This window comes from Drosophila obscura, unplaced genomic scaffold (genome assembly GCF_018151105.1).
Source record: "Drosophila obscura isolate BZ-5 IFL unplaced genomic scaffold, ASM1815110v1 contig_25, whole genome shotgun sequence".
In the NCBI taxonomy this organism is placed as follows: domain Eukaryota; kingdom Metazoa; phylum Arthropoda; class Insecta; order Diptera; family Drosophilidae; genus Drosophila; species Drosophila obscura.
In genome coordinates, this window is record NW_024542812.1 from 2554879 (window position 1) to 2567633 (window position 12755).

At 45.0% G+C, this 12755-nt stretch overlaps 2 protein-coding genes across 6 annotated transcripts in view; one reads left to right on the forward strand and one right to left on the reverse strand.

Moving 5' to 3' along the window:
• LOC111071399 (transient receptor potential cation channel trpm) overlaps nt 1-2508 on the forward strand; it is a 38295-nt gene extending 35787 nt beyond the window's left edge. For 2 of the 4 annotated variants that reach the window (XM_022362719.2, XM_022362720.2), the window contains one exon: nt 19-2505. In XM_022362719.2, coding sequence (XP_022218411.2) covers nt 19-1104 — 1086 coding nt within the window. In that variant the 3' untranslated portion in view covers nt 1105-2505. Of the gene's footprint in view, nt 1-18 lie in introns of all 4 variants that reach the window. The other 2 variants (XM_041594319.1, XM_022362723.2) reach the window with 2 other exon arrangements.
• On the reverse strand, nt 2331-10306 carry LOC111071403 (integrin alpha-PS3). Of its 2 annotated transcripts, none has more exons than XM_022362728.2 (8): nt 10093-10306; nt 5436-6426; nt 5248-5350; nt 4599-5183; nt 4397-4526; nt 3975-4337; nt 3024-3912; nt 2331-2956 (listed from the first exon to the last, which is right to left on the reverse strand). In XM_022362728.2, exons 1-8 carry the CDS (start codon nt 10284-10286, stop codon nt 2852-2854), a joined length of 3360 nt encoding a protein of 1119 aa, XP_022218420.1. In that variant the 5' UTR covers nt 10287-10306; the 3' UTR covers nt 2331-2851. The 2 variants fall into 2 exon arrangements, with proteins under 2 accessions (XP_022218420.1, XP_022218419.1); XM_022362727.2 differs by lacking the exon at nt 10093-10306 and adding an exon at nt 7316-7684 and having other exon boundaries at nt 2333-2956.
• Nucleotides 10307-12755: the final 2449 nt, after the last annotated feature.

A 12755-nucleotide genomic window follows, 5' to 3' on the forward strand; every position in this document is an offset into this window, starting at 1 on the left:
CTCAATATTCGCAAACAGAGCGTCATATCCGTGGACTACAGCCAACGCTATCCGCTGCGTCGCGAGACTGCCGTTGAGCTGTCGCCTTCGAAGCCTTCAGCTGAGATTGATCTCATGGGGGGCGGCGGAGGTGGCGGAGACAGCAGCGATACAAGTGGAGCAGGTAGCTGCAGTGCCATGGGTGCAGTCTCAAGTGGGTTTCAGCTCAAAAACGAGCGCCCCTGGCAGCGCAACTCATCCATGGAGCAGCAGACATATCCGTCGCCTCTGGTTCCCTCGAGAGCCACAAGCGACTTCCTCAATCCACCCTTCGAAAGCAGCGGACGCCTCTTCAAGAAATCCAGCGAAAGTCTGCAGAAGAACTCTAGTACTGAAACAGACTATTCTGCCCATCCGTATCGCTTTATCAAGCAGAGTTCTAACGAGACGAACACCTCGCTTACCGGCTCCTACAACGTGGACACGCCCTCACTCACCGCGGAGCCCTCTTTGGATGCCTGCGACTCGCAATCGGCGACGGGAATTTCCATAAGCGTTGGTGCTGCTGGCGGAACTACCGCGGCGCGTTACCAGCCCATTCGCACGACTTCCATTGGCGCGGCCGATGGAAAACAGCTGCGGGACGAGAGCTCCAGTTCGCGTCAGAGCCCAGAGCTCGGAGTCCAATGCTCGGCGCCAGTGACGATGCAGGCACCGCCAGCTGTACCAACTCGCCCGATGCTGCTGAAGAAACAGTTTAGCGCCGACAGGGGCAAGCCAATGCAAGCGCAAATTACTGATGAGGCTATAGCTACACCAGAATCTGGCTTAGATGCAGCATCTGTTGCCCAGGCCAGGGCCAAACTGATTTCCACGCTAAAGCCACAGTCTCATACGAGCAAGCTGGGAATGAACGTACTCAAGGAAAGCAGCTCCAGCACAGAGGGGTCCCGCGATGGCGAAGGCCTGTCCACTACGTCCTCCGCCAAAAACAGCAACCCGGCGCTTTCCATACCTCAGATTAGCACGCATCTGGTGCAAGATGAAATCGCCAAGCTGTCATCTAACATAAAAAGCAGCACTGAATCTGAAAAGGACCCGCCGTATAACGAAACAATGTGCTAGAAAGACCATTTCTGAGTAATCCAACTGAGGTTGGAAGGTCGAATATGTATCTAAGGTCGTCATACTGTTAGTTGTTGTTTAAGCTGGCCGGCAGACTAGCATCGGAACTCGGTGATAAGCTATAGCCGCTGAAAAACTAGCACTGATGGAGGCTTAGAATGGATGGAAGGTTGAGATATTCGACGGAGCAGAAAATTACATGCGAGTTAATAATTTTGACAATACAAACAAAGTTCACAAATTGTCTGTATTTTTATACAAGTATTTATTTAGAAGAGTTCATTGCTGATATATAATATATACATACACATATACATACATAATATCAATCAAATCTTAAAAGGTAGCATTTCCGTGTGAAAATATATATTTCACCCTATCAGCATACCCTATGTAGATACTTTTGAAAAAACCACCAATTGAATGTATGTACATATTGATTGGATTGCTAAAATTAGGGATAATACATATTCAATACTTTTACAAAAGCTTAGGCTTAGTCAGTCTTACTCGTACATATGCAGTTTTCACGCAACCACACATACATATCTTGAGCAACTACACTACTTTACCCAGCCACGAACTTATCCTAACCAAGCAAATCTACATATGTACATACATATGTATGTATGGTGGGTACACTTACCTCAACTAAATTGGAAACTTAATTCAACATAATGCACTCGATAGTATTTCAGCCGGAATTCTCTACTAGTAGTTAGTCCATTTTACTTGTTCATAAGAAATAACTACATGTGTGTATTCTGTGTATGTGTATATGAAATTGCCTTTTTCGGCTGCTTTCGATGTCTCTGTGTATATTAAATAAATGGTGTTTTAAATGATCGCTAAAACTTTTAATGTTGGGCCACATTGTGCTAACACTATAATTAGTCTTAAGAGATGTAGCATTAATTAGTATAACTGCATTTTATCGGATGTTTACTGATTCTAATTATTATATTTAAATTTAAAATACATTTGCAGCACTAAGCATTGTTTAACGTTTTGAACCACAGAAACTGTCCTATGCGTTACCTTTAATATGAAAACCAAGAAACCAAAAATCCCTGAATTCCCACATACTCTGCGAGCCAATTGTCTACTGTATAAATAAACAAACAAAAAATAAAATCAGAGTATCGGGTCCTTAAAATATATTAGAAAAGTCGACTGCGCCGTTCTTACGAGTTCCGTCTGTTACGAGCACACTCTTTTTTTGTCATGTAATATAAAATGTGTTTTTATTTAATACTTCCTCTAATATAATACTATAATAGTTTCTACAAAAGCTTTATTGTGCTCAAAATAATCTAGTTTCGGTTTTACAGTTGTTTACACATTAATAAAGTCTTTTAAATTACTTAGAGCTAGTAAAACTATTAAAACAATTTATTATTACAAATGTTTAATAAATATTTACAAAAAATGGCAATAAAGTCTGTGTTGCACACGAGGCACTTTTTTACATAAAATAATTGTCGTTAAACTACAAATTAAAAGGCACTTATCGTAGACCACTAGGAAGTCAAACCAACAAGAACATTCAATGCTTTCGCGGTTTAAAAGTTGCACGCTTTCATATAAACTGTGAGGTTTTCGTTTATCGACCTTACCAATTTCGTTTTGTTTTTAAATACATGTAGAACACACATACTTAGTAGATAAATAATTTGTAATGGCGTCTTCAAGTTATAATATTAGGTTTTGGTATCTGCTGAAACTTGCAGCTTGTTTTCGGTCAAAGCTAGTTATTTCCATCGCTATTTAGGTTCTCAGCCTCGGGTTCGTCGGGACTCTGTTTCACCAGTCTATTCAGCTCTTCCTTTTTGGCTCGATTAAAGAACCCGAACTAAATCAGGAAAAGAAACTGTGGGTTAGTGCCTTAGTAGAAATAATATTTATAATGGGATACGCACCTTGTAGAGGGCATAGCTAATCGCTGAGAGCAGAAGCAAACCACCGATAATGGAAACAATTATGATCCAGATGGGCGTGCGGGACTGCAGATGTTTGGATATCACATTTGGCTCAATCTTCCGATTGATGGAGAACGAGCTGCCGGACAGGTCTCCCTTCTTCAACAAGTCTAGATCGGTCAGAATGACAAAATACTCCCATGGATCCAATAAAATGGCATTGACTTCGTTGAGGTCAACGGAGTAGCGCACATTCAGGTTGACAGGCTTATCCGCCCTAAAGTTATACACACGCATCTCGGCTCTAATGCAGATGGTCATGTCGGGATCCCTGCAGTTAAACACAATTGTCCGATTCACCGGCAGCTTGCCCTTAAAGTCCTCGCTGAGCAAGTCATGCGCCTTGGCGTTAGAGATGCGAGCGTACTGCTCGCGGTTGGCAGTCAGTGCTTTAAGATCACGTCGCTTGCGCGTCATGGAAGCGGTAGCCACCATATCAGAGTCGACCTCTTGCCAAGACTGATGAACATGCCCACTGGTGGTGATATCATATCCCTGTCCATTCTGTCTAATCACTGTTCGCTCCGTGCTCTGTATGCCGCGCGTAGTGGAAATTTCTATTGGATCTAGGATCAGCATGGTGTTGTTCTGATCGAACAGCTCTATGCCCAACAGCTGAGCGTCGTACGTGGCCTGCATCTTTAATGTGGTTATGTTGATGATGGGTATGACGGCGGTCGATCCAGCAACCTTATACGCTATAGGTATATGAAAGGACAATGTCAGATCGTCGATAATACTGGGACCATTGCTCTTAATCTCATAATTGTTGATTATTTCCGCGGAGTTTTTGTAGTGTTCCAAGTCAATTTGGGTGTTTATTTGGCCCCTGTTAAAAGACAAGTGAAAATTAAGTTGTTCTCTCGCTAGTACAGAGCTCACTTTGCTTACCCAGTTGCGTCAATTTCGGTGTACTCTCTCAGACTTATTACATTGGTCTGCCTGTTGTCAATGGGATTCTTTTCATAGCCTGTGCTGAACACCTCGGCGTTTATTATGAGTGCTACACCACTCAAAGTGCTTACGTCGAAGCTAATGGAGACGCTATCCCTATCCCCCTTGGCCAGCGGTCGTCCCCGGTTCAGATCGCAAACCATTCCAGTATCGCTAACCCTGCAATTGCCCGGTATCTGAGCAAAGCTCAAGTGGGGCAGGCTGGTCACATTGAATTGTGGCAGATAGGCGGTCTCTCCGTTGTTGGTGATCTCGTAGTTCAGGCGGAGAGTACTGCCATTTCCCAAAGTGTAGCTAGGGCTATAAAACAAGACTCTTTTAGAATATAACCGAGCCAAATGGCAACTGTTCGGGGTTACCTCACATCCTTGCTTTTCACTTGCAAGTCAGCAATACAAATATCAGTTGCACAACCCGTACTAAATATGATCTTCTCGGTGTAGACCTTCGGCTCTGAGGGATCAACAGCGACACAAGTTTCGCAGAAATCTTCAACATTTTGGAAAAATTTCATTAAAAATAAAGTTTTAACATTTGTAATTGCAAGCGCTTTGATCTCACCCTTAGAATCAGGTACTTTTTTTGTTAGTTCGTAGTGCATCTCCAGCTCGATGGGTGTGAATATGTCCTTCTCGCTGTAGCGCACAACGCACTCAAATACTCTGCACTGCTCCGTCAGACCTGCGTCGACTGTGAAACTCATTTCATGGCTTTGAGTCTGAGTAAACTTGGCGCGTTTCAACTGTGAATCGATAACGATGCGTATGGACATCTCCTGCTTCTGGACTGCCTGCGCTGTGGCCGTGGTGGTTATACCATAGCAGGCTGTGATTGCCACCTTGTCCTGCTCCGGCTTGATTTCACGCGACTGTGACTTCACAGTGGCCTTCAGCCTGACAACTGGATAAGCACGATACAAATAGACGGCCTCGGCGTTCGGAGCTCCGATTGCAAAGTCATTAAATCCATTGCCATCGATGTCGGACCCACGGGAGAGGCCATGCCCAAACATATGTGCGCCATACTTGGAGGGCTGACCCGAAGGCGCATCTAGCCGCTGGCTGGGCTGGTTCCGCAGACCATGCTCGCTGCCAAGGTAGATGAAAACCGATCCATTTCCCGCAAACGGCGCACCCACAGCGATATCTGTTCAATGGTGGAAACGAAGTAATGTAGCAAGTGCAAAACAGACGAAAGGACTGCGACTAACCATTGTAGCCATCGTGATTAATGTCTCCCAGGCGGGTCAGAGTAGTCCCGAAACGTGCCTTACTGGCAATGGGCGATCGCAGCAGTTTCGACTCAAAGTTGAACTGCAATTGATAATGTGGGTTTAGGTAAGTCACAGCTGTTAGGTGCCCCGACGAGACGGGCCAAACCGTACTCATTCATACTCACAAAGCCCTTGTTGATGAAAACATAGATTGCACCGTTGTCGTGCGAGTCTTCCTGAGAGTGTTGGGGGGCTGAAATCACCACATCTGTCCGTCCGTCACCGTTGAGATCCTCGGCGAGGACTGAATAGCCAAAGTACTCCCCAAACTGTTCTCCACGGAACACATGGTATTTCTTGATGGTCTTGCCCAGCACATCGAATATGTATGCCTCGCCGGATTGTCTGTTGGCCTGCGGAGCGGTGGCCACGTACAACAGAGTGGTTAGGTTTGTACTGTCAAAATAACCAGATGCCACAGCATAACCAAAGTATGAGTCATCCTGTTGACCCCAGTTCTGGGGCTTGGGGATTTCCGGGACGAAGTTATCGGGTGTGTAGTCACTTGAGTCGCTCTCCCTGGTTTTTCGGCGCAGAGCGCTGCTCGTGTCACGCCGGCTGACGCTTGGGTTTTCTGATGGGTCGACTCGCCCATAGAGTATAACCGATCCTTTCCACGTATATATGCCCGGGGCACCAATCAGAAACTTACTGTTGTCGTCCGAGACATGAGCACTCAGCCCCAGCTCTCCAAGAATGTAGTAAAAGTTAATTTCGTTGCCACTATCTTCCTGCACAACTTGTTCCGATTTTAGCCGCAACGGGGAGATCCGATTCACGTGCTCCGGACTGCTAGCCAGGGTGTTTTGCAGCCAATAGCATACTCCATGCATATGGTAATCCTTAGCACTGGGTGCATAAAATCGTGGGGCACACACCAGCAGCTTGTCCGAGTCGCTAGTGCCGCCGTCCATCGAGCCACCCAGCCATTGGAAGTCCTTTCGCTCCGAGTCGAAGGTGTACTCACTGTACGGAGCGTCTCGGTTTCCATTGGGATCGAGGACATATGGGTTGCAGGAGCCGGTAGTCAGAGAGCATCTGTAAATCGCGCCGGTCTCATTTATCTGGCGCTGTGACTCCAGGGAAGACTGCGCGCGCGGTGCTCCTACAATGACACTGAAACGAGACAAGGGGAAGAAAGGTAAGCACTCGCATGTATGTATGTACAAATATAAATTCGCATGTATGTACAGCGAATTAGTCAGACTATGAAGGCAATCATCTATTGTCTATGTATCATTCGTTAGTCGATTTTTCCATCTAACTTTCTGTCAAGTGAAAAACGAGATAACATACATATGTATGTATGTATGTATGAGACGGCCCACCGGGTGGGGCTTCTGACTCGGTAGAGCGGTAGCGTACGAGAGTGTGTGAAGTGCAACAGGTCAACTAGAGTTGGGTTGGTTTATCACCAGCGCTTTTACCTTAGCGATGTTGGACTGTGGCAGCAGGCAATCTTATCTTAAAGCGCAGAAACCGAAGCTGGCAACGTTGGCTGATAACAAATTGGCATTGACTATTTTAGCTTGAAAATAACGAGTTTTGATGCCACAAATTGAACATAGTACATCCAACAAAGGTACGAACGTGAGGCCGAGCAAATATTTGCATTGATTCCAGCTCTACCCGATGCCACCGCACCCGGTGGGGGCAGGCAGGGCTAGTATCTAAAAAAATATGTTTGTGCAGTCAGCTCCTCGTTATGTGTGGATAATTGATATTGAGAGTATGACTTCATCGTTTGTACACGGTACGAGTGTTCAATGTTTTCACTGTATATACTGTGCTTCTTTGTCGCTGTGGTAGCCTCTCCTCTCAACATTTTCATTCACTTTTACTACTGCTACTATTTCGGAGTTCGATTGCCGCCAGCGTGAATCATCCCAACCAATGCACAACCTGTTTACTCTAACGGACACCGCTCCCGTTGCCCGCACCCAGCAGCTCCAAAGCCGCAGAGTTTCAGAGTTTCAGAGCTTCAGAGTCTTCCCCGCCCACTTACCCTTTCGGTCGCAGGCTCATGGTATAACCAAAATATGACGCACGAACTTTGGGCAGTGTGGTGGCAAACTGTGGATCGTTTATCTGCGTGTTCGGACGAGGGGATAAGTTAAAGGCCCCTACGCTGGCCGCGAGACAGCAGAACAGCAGAATTACATCCCGAATCAGGATCGACAAGTGACCTTGCCGCGCCATATCCCCACTTTGTAGGCAGCTTTTGCAAGCCTTTTCGAAATATTGATAAACGGGTTAAAACTAGACAACTTCGACTCTAGGTGTTTATCCGTACTATCACAATGTATGACTCCGCTCTAGCACTGAATGACGTGGAGAAACGCGTCCGCTTCGAATGAAAGATGAAAGTCGAATAATCACGTACCCGACCCGACCACCACGACCAGACAGACGACTACCTCAATGAGAGCGCGAGCGCAAACGCGAAAGCGCGAGATAGAGAGTCAGTGTGGGCCAGTTTGTGCTGCCCAAAGAGAGAAAACCAAGCCAGCCAACTCTTGCTCTCCCTCTCTCCTCTCACTGATTACTCACTACTCACTTTACCGTTGTCGCTCATGTGCTACTGCTTCGCGGAGTATCTTCGTCAAGGTTTATCCAGCATATATGTATGTAAGTGATGTTAGTGAAACAAACAAGTGGGTGGCGAGTTTTGGTACAGCCCCACGCCTGATTAATTCCGGAGACGTCATATCTATATCCCATGGCTGCATTTTTCGTAGTTTTGTAGACTGCAAAAACTCCTTGGATTAGTCAGCGCCAATAACGATGGGAATTGTCTTGAGGGTTTATACTAAATGCTCGTATGAGTATGCTTGCCAGCACTGTGTGCAAGTCACAGGCACATTGCGGGCTACCGGCTCCAAAAGTGCTCAGTTCAGTGGAAAGAAAAGAAAAACAGATTTGTTTTTGTTTTTGTCCGGATTTACGATATGTGCATTGTACATACTTACATATGATTCGATATAGCTGAGCGGATTTTCTTGTTCCGTTTTTCCCCAAGAGTGAGTCATACCCATGTAAAGTGTCTCACACGCATACCCTACCCCGATCCCATGCCAAGCCCTGGCCCATGCATGTAAGTGCAGCGAAGATGCTCGCTTTGTTTATATTGTTTATAAGCCATGTTGAGACCACACAAATCTTCGCTCCGATGGCCGCTGCCACTCCGTCAGCAGCGACACAAGTTCAGGAGCAGCGGCCAGCAAATGTTTAAGAACAAAAGCTACCACGCTGCAACGATTTTTGTTGGATTTTTCGGAATCGGGTTTAATGACCACGAGAAAAGCGGCTAAAAATATTTGTGTGGTGTCAAGTCGGTGTGGGAGGGGTGGAGGATGGGATGGGATGGCATGGCATGGATGAGGCGCCGCTGCATTACAGACTGCAGCTGTTGCGTTCGCCGACGCCATGCCCCCCTTACTCGGATTCTTGCGTGACTCATGCCTCAGCCTGAACTCACTCACTCATTTCCAAGTTTAGTTTTTGACAGTTTCGATTCGAGTGACCACAGTCCGTAGAAATGTTTAACATGTTTAAATTACTCGTTACTCTGCTGCTCTTCAGGAAGCAATAGAAACAAACATTAGTTGTTTATTTTGGTCAACTTCAATTCATGTGAAATAAATTGCAGCTTGTCGTGATTTTACGCGCAATTTCCGTTCATAATTAGGCCAGTAATTTGTATCTGGCACTTTTAGGTTCCAAAGTACCAGCAATAAAAAAATAGAGGAAGAGGAAACGGGTGAGGAAGTTTCAAGTCCCCCCACATGTTTTCCGTGGTCGATTGTAATATAAAAACTAAAAATTCCCCTCAAAATGATATGACGTACCACTGCTAACGAGATTGAAGATTCGAAAACAAATGAAAATTCAATTCTTGTCTCTAATTTTTCTCTAATTGCATACTTGTGAATGTGGCTGGAAAACTTCCATAATGAACTAGCCCATAGTGGTACCCCTCCTCTCGTATCCGTTTTTGTTTTAAGTTTAAGACTTTCGGATGCGAGCCGTTCTCTGAGGTGTGTGATGTCATTTCTGAGCAAAAGTCGCCGCCAACGGGTCTACATATCATTTGATACGAAGTACCTACCAGAGTTTGTCTATGTAGGTCGCCCAAAACACACAAAGAAAAGTGTTGGAGTTTGTCAATTGTGCGGAATGTACTGACGCTGGAGTGAAGCCGAGACGAGATCTCGGATCTGAGACAATTGAAGTCGGTTTTTTGTTATTATTTTTAGATATTGCTGTCTGAAGTGATATTGTTTTTGAGTGGTTTTCGGGCTGAGACTACTTGTTGCGGCATGTTTATGCAGCTGCCAGTCGAGATTGATGGGGGAAAGATATCTGCTTGCCGCCTTGGAGCCATTTGACATTGTGGTTTTAGCTCACTACTCGTCAAAGCGAAAATAAATAAAAGTGGCAAAGTGTGGCCCTACCAGAACACTACCAATTTCATCAATCCCATCTCTAACATATCTATACTATCTATGAACGACTATACATACATACATATGTACATAAATATGTACATACGTGTCTCACTTTTGTTGTGCCAGAAGTCTCAAAATATTGACAAAGGTGATGACTCAAAGTACGGAATTGAAAAGCATTGGTTGTCTTTCACAAAATCGACCGCACAGAAGGTATGCCAGTTATCGAAATGTGTTTATAGTACAAATATTCACATTATTCACATACTGGTCCGGGGGTTTGTCGAATTATTTACATACACACATCGCACCTCCCTGGTACTATGCAACTCACCTGGTTGGACGTATAACCAGGGTGTATCCGAAGTAGGAGCTGCGCGTTTGGTTCAACTGAAATCGCAAATGCTGGGGAGCGCTTATCACTAGGTTTGCACGTGGCGAAAAGTTAAAGGCATCAACCAGAAGGCTTGGCAGCAGATGCAACGTCAGGGCCAGCGACACGAGCATCCAAAGACGACAGATATTCATTTTAGTTGTTTTAGTTGAAGTCGGTGATTAAATTTTCATCAAAATTCATTAAAAATTAAATTTTGCACATTCGTAATTTCTGCTTAATGTATTTCGCTATCTGCGAGCTCCGACCAGCCAATAAATCACAGTTTGGAACAGAGTCACACAGTCAAAGGCAAACTACTCGAAAAGCAGGATTCGCTAAAACACTTATTTATGATTTATTGAATTTAATTGACGCTCTCTACGCACACACTCGAACACTTAATACTCGCATTCACGTTCGCTTATATTCGCGCTACCGCAAATTTATATTTATTAAATAAAGCCCGGCGAAGTCTCGCGCTTTCTTTCGCTCCGCTCTCAGATAGATACAGATGTATCTGCAATGCTTGAGAGATTTAAACGAGAGAAACTATGTAGGTTGAGTTGATATCTGTCGCTCAGGTCGTGCCAAGCTGTAAGCTTTAATAATTACTGGTTCATATTATCTGCACAAGTATGTTTTATTTCCGTAATCACTGCCGCAACACTAAACACTAAACACAGACTAAGACGAGAGATCATGCGTGCAACCGACGACGACTCTGAAACGAATGAACTGTGCTTGTGCTGCCGCCGCTGGCTCTGGTCTGGTGCTTGACTGTATCCGTCCACCCTACATATTTGTCAGAAGCAATAGCATTGAAAACGAGCATTTATGTAAACATTCACATATGTATTTTTAACTTTAGTCCATGCTTTGTTTGTGGCATCTACATATAACACACATATAACTTTTTGCACTTCGGAAACCATTTCTCTACATTCGTATTTTTTGCTGTTAGCCGGAACACTTCGTTGTACTTAGAAGTAGTTGTTCTTGATTGTTTTCGACCATTTCGTACGGTGGATATTCTTGCTATGTAAACTGTGTCTGTCCAATATGAACAAAGTCAGACGACTTTTTCAGTCGCCATGGAGAGGGAACTATTATTCGTATTGGGCGGCGAGGGTTTCACTTATTGCAAGTTATACTCTTATGAACTCCATACAAGAACACACATATTACGTTATAATTAATATTTACAGTGAGTATGATGCAGGCCCGCACCGATCATTCTGCAACCCCACCCCCACCCATGCCATCGCCCATCGCAAGCGCGACAGTCGGCGTGCCAATGAAAATGAAAAGCATGTGGCGGCCATAAAGGATGCCGATCACGATTCTGATGTGGGTACACACCCGAATGTACGGCTTATGGGGCTGCCCTGTCGCTGTCATTGAACTTGGGGCCCACTATATACAATAATGAAACTGCTTATCAGCTGGAACCTAGGCTCGAATATGTACGTACATAAAAACGTATATATGTATGTACAGAAATACATGCATATGTACATACATATGTATCCGTTCGTGTGTATCCAGCCCACCAGCCCAGTATTGGGGTAGGTTTATTTATGATTCGGGTGGCATGAAATTGTACGAGGGTTCAGTGGATCAATTAGAGCGATCACACGAGCATACGGTACAGCAAATACACTATTCCGAGTGGCCGGACCTGATAAGCTGGACAACCGCATTTAGTTCTTGGCTGCATGGAGCTCAAGCGAGTGGGTCTCAGTAATTGAATTTGTATGCAGTTTATCAAGGCAATTGTAAAACAATAAAGGCCAATAGGGAGAAAGTGCGTTCCAGGCCACAGCGTCTGTTCGAGTCTGCTGATAAGACCACGCGCTACACAACAGATTTCCCCGTTCCCCGAAGACTTGAAGATTGGTGCCTGCCTAATTCATAAATAAAGTTCTAGTTAGAAGTTGTAAACATTCAATAGTTTCACACTTTTGTTTGTTCCACATATGCAACCTACAAAAAAAAGCTCTAAATCCTGAGTGATCAAGTGAAAAGGGAAATATCTGATGTTCCCAAGAGGGCAACATTAGAGTGGTAAGTGCTTTTGGTCACGCTCCACCGCCCTTCGGCGTCGCAGTTATTGGAACGCATTTGTAATTATGCGGCCGCCAGCCGATTTTACAGCAATTATGTGCCTGCCAACAACGCAACGCGAGGGCAGAGGAGCAGTGAAACAGAAACAACTGAAACAACAGCGGCACCTGCTGCTGCGCGGAGTGCGGAAGCCATGATGTAGCGCATAATTGAAGTTCATGACCCCCAATGGTCGACGTCAGACGCCCCCTAGCACGAGTCGTCTTCGAGAGCCAGAGGAGCTATTTCAGTACTGCTGGAAACGGGAGCAGTCGCACGCTGCACAAGGCGCAAATTGAATTGTTGCAGTGAGTTTTAGCTTCGGAATAGGGTGCGAGTATAGGATCTGAGTCAATAATTATCTGTCGCCACACTTGGCGGATGTTTAAGGCTCTTCCACACAACTCCAGCTTGTTCCGATTGCATTGTAAGCTGCTCTGTATTTATCAGTTTTACTTACAAGTACGATGCGATTGCCCTACAGTGTAGTCGATGCAAGTATACATATTTATGTGCAC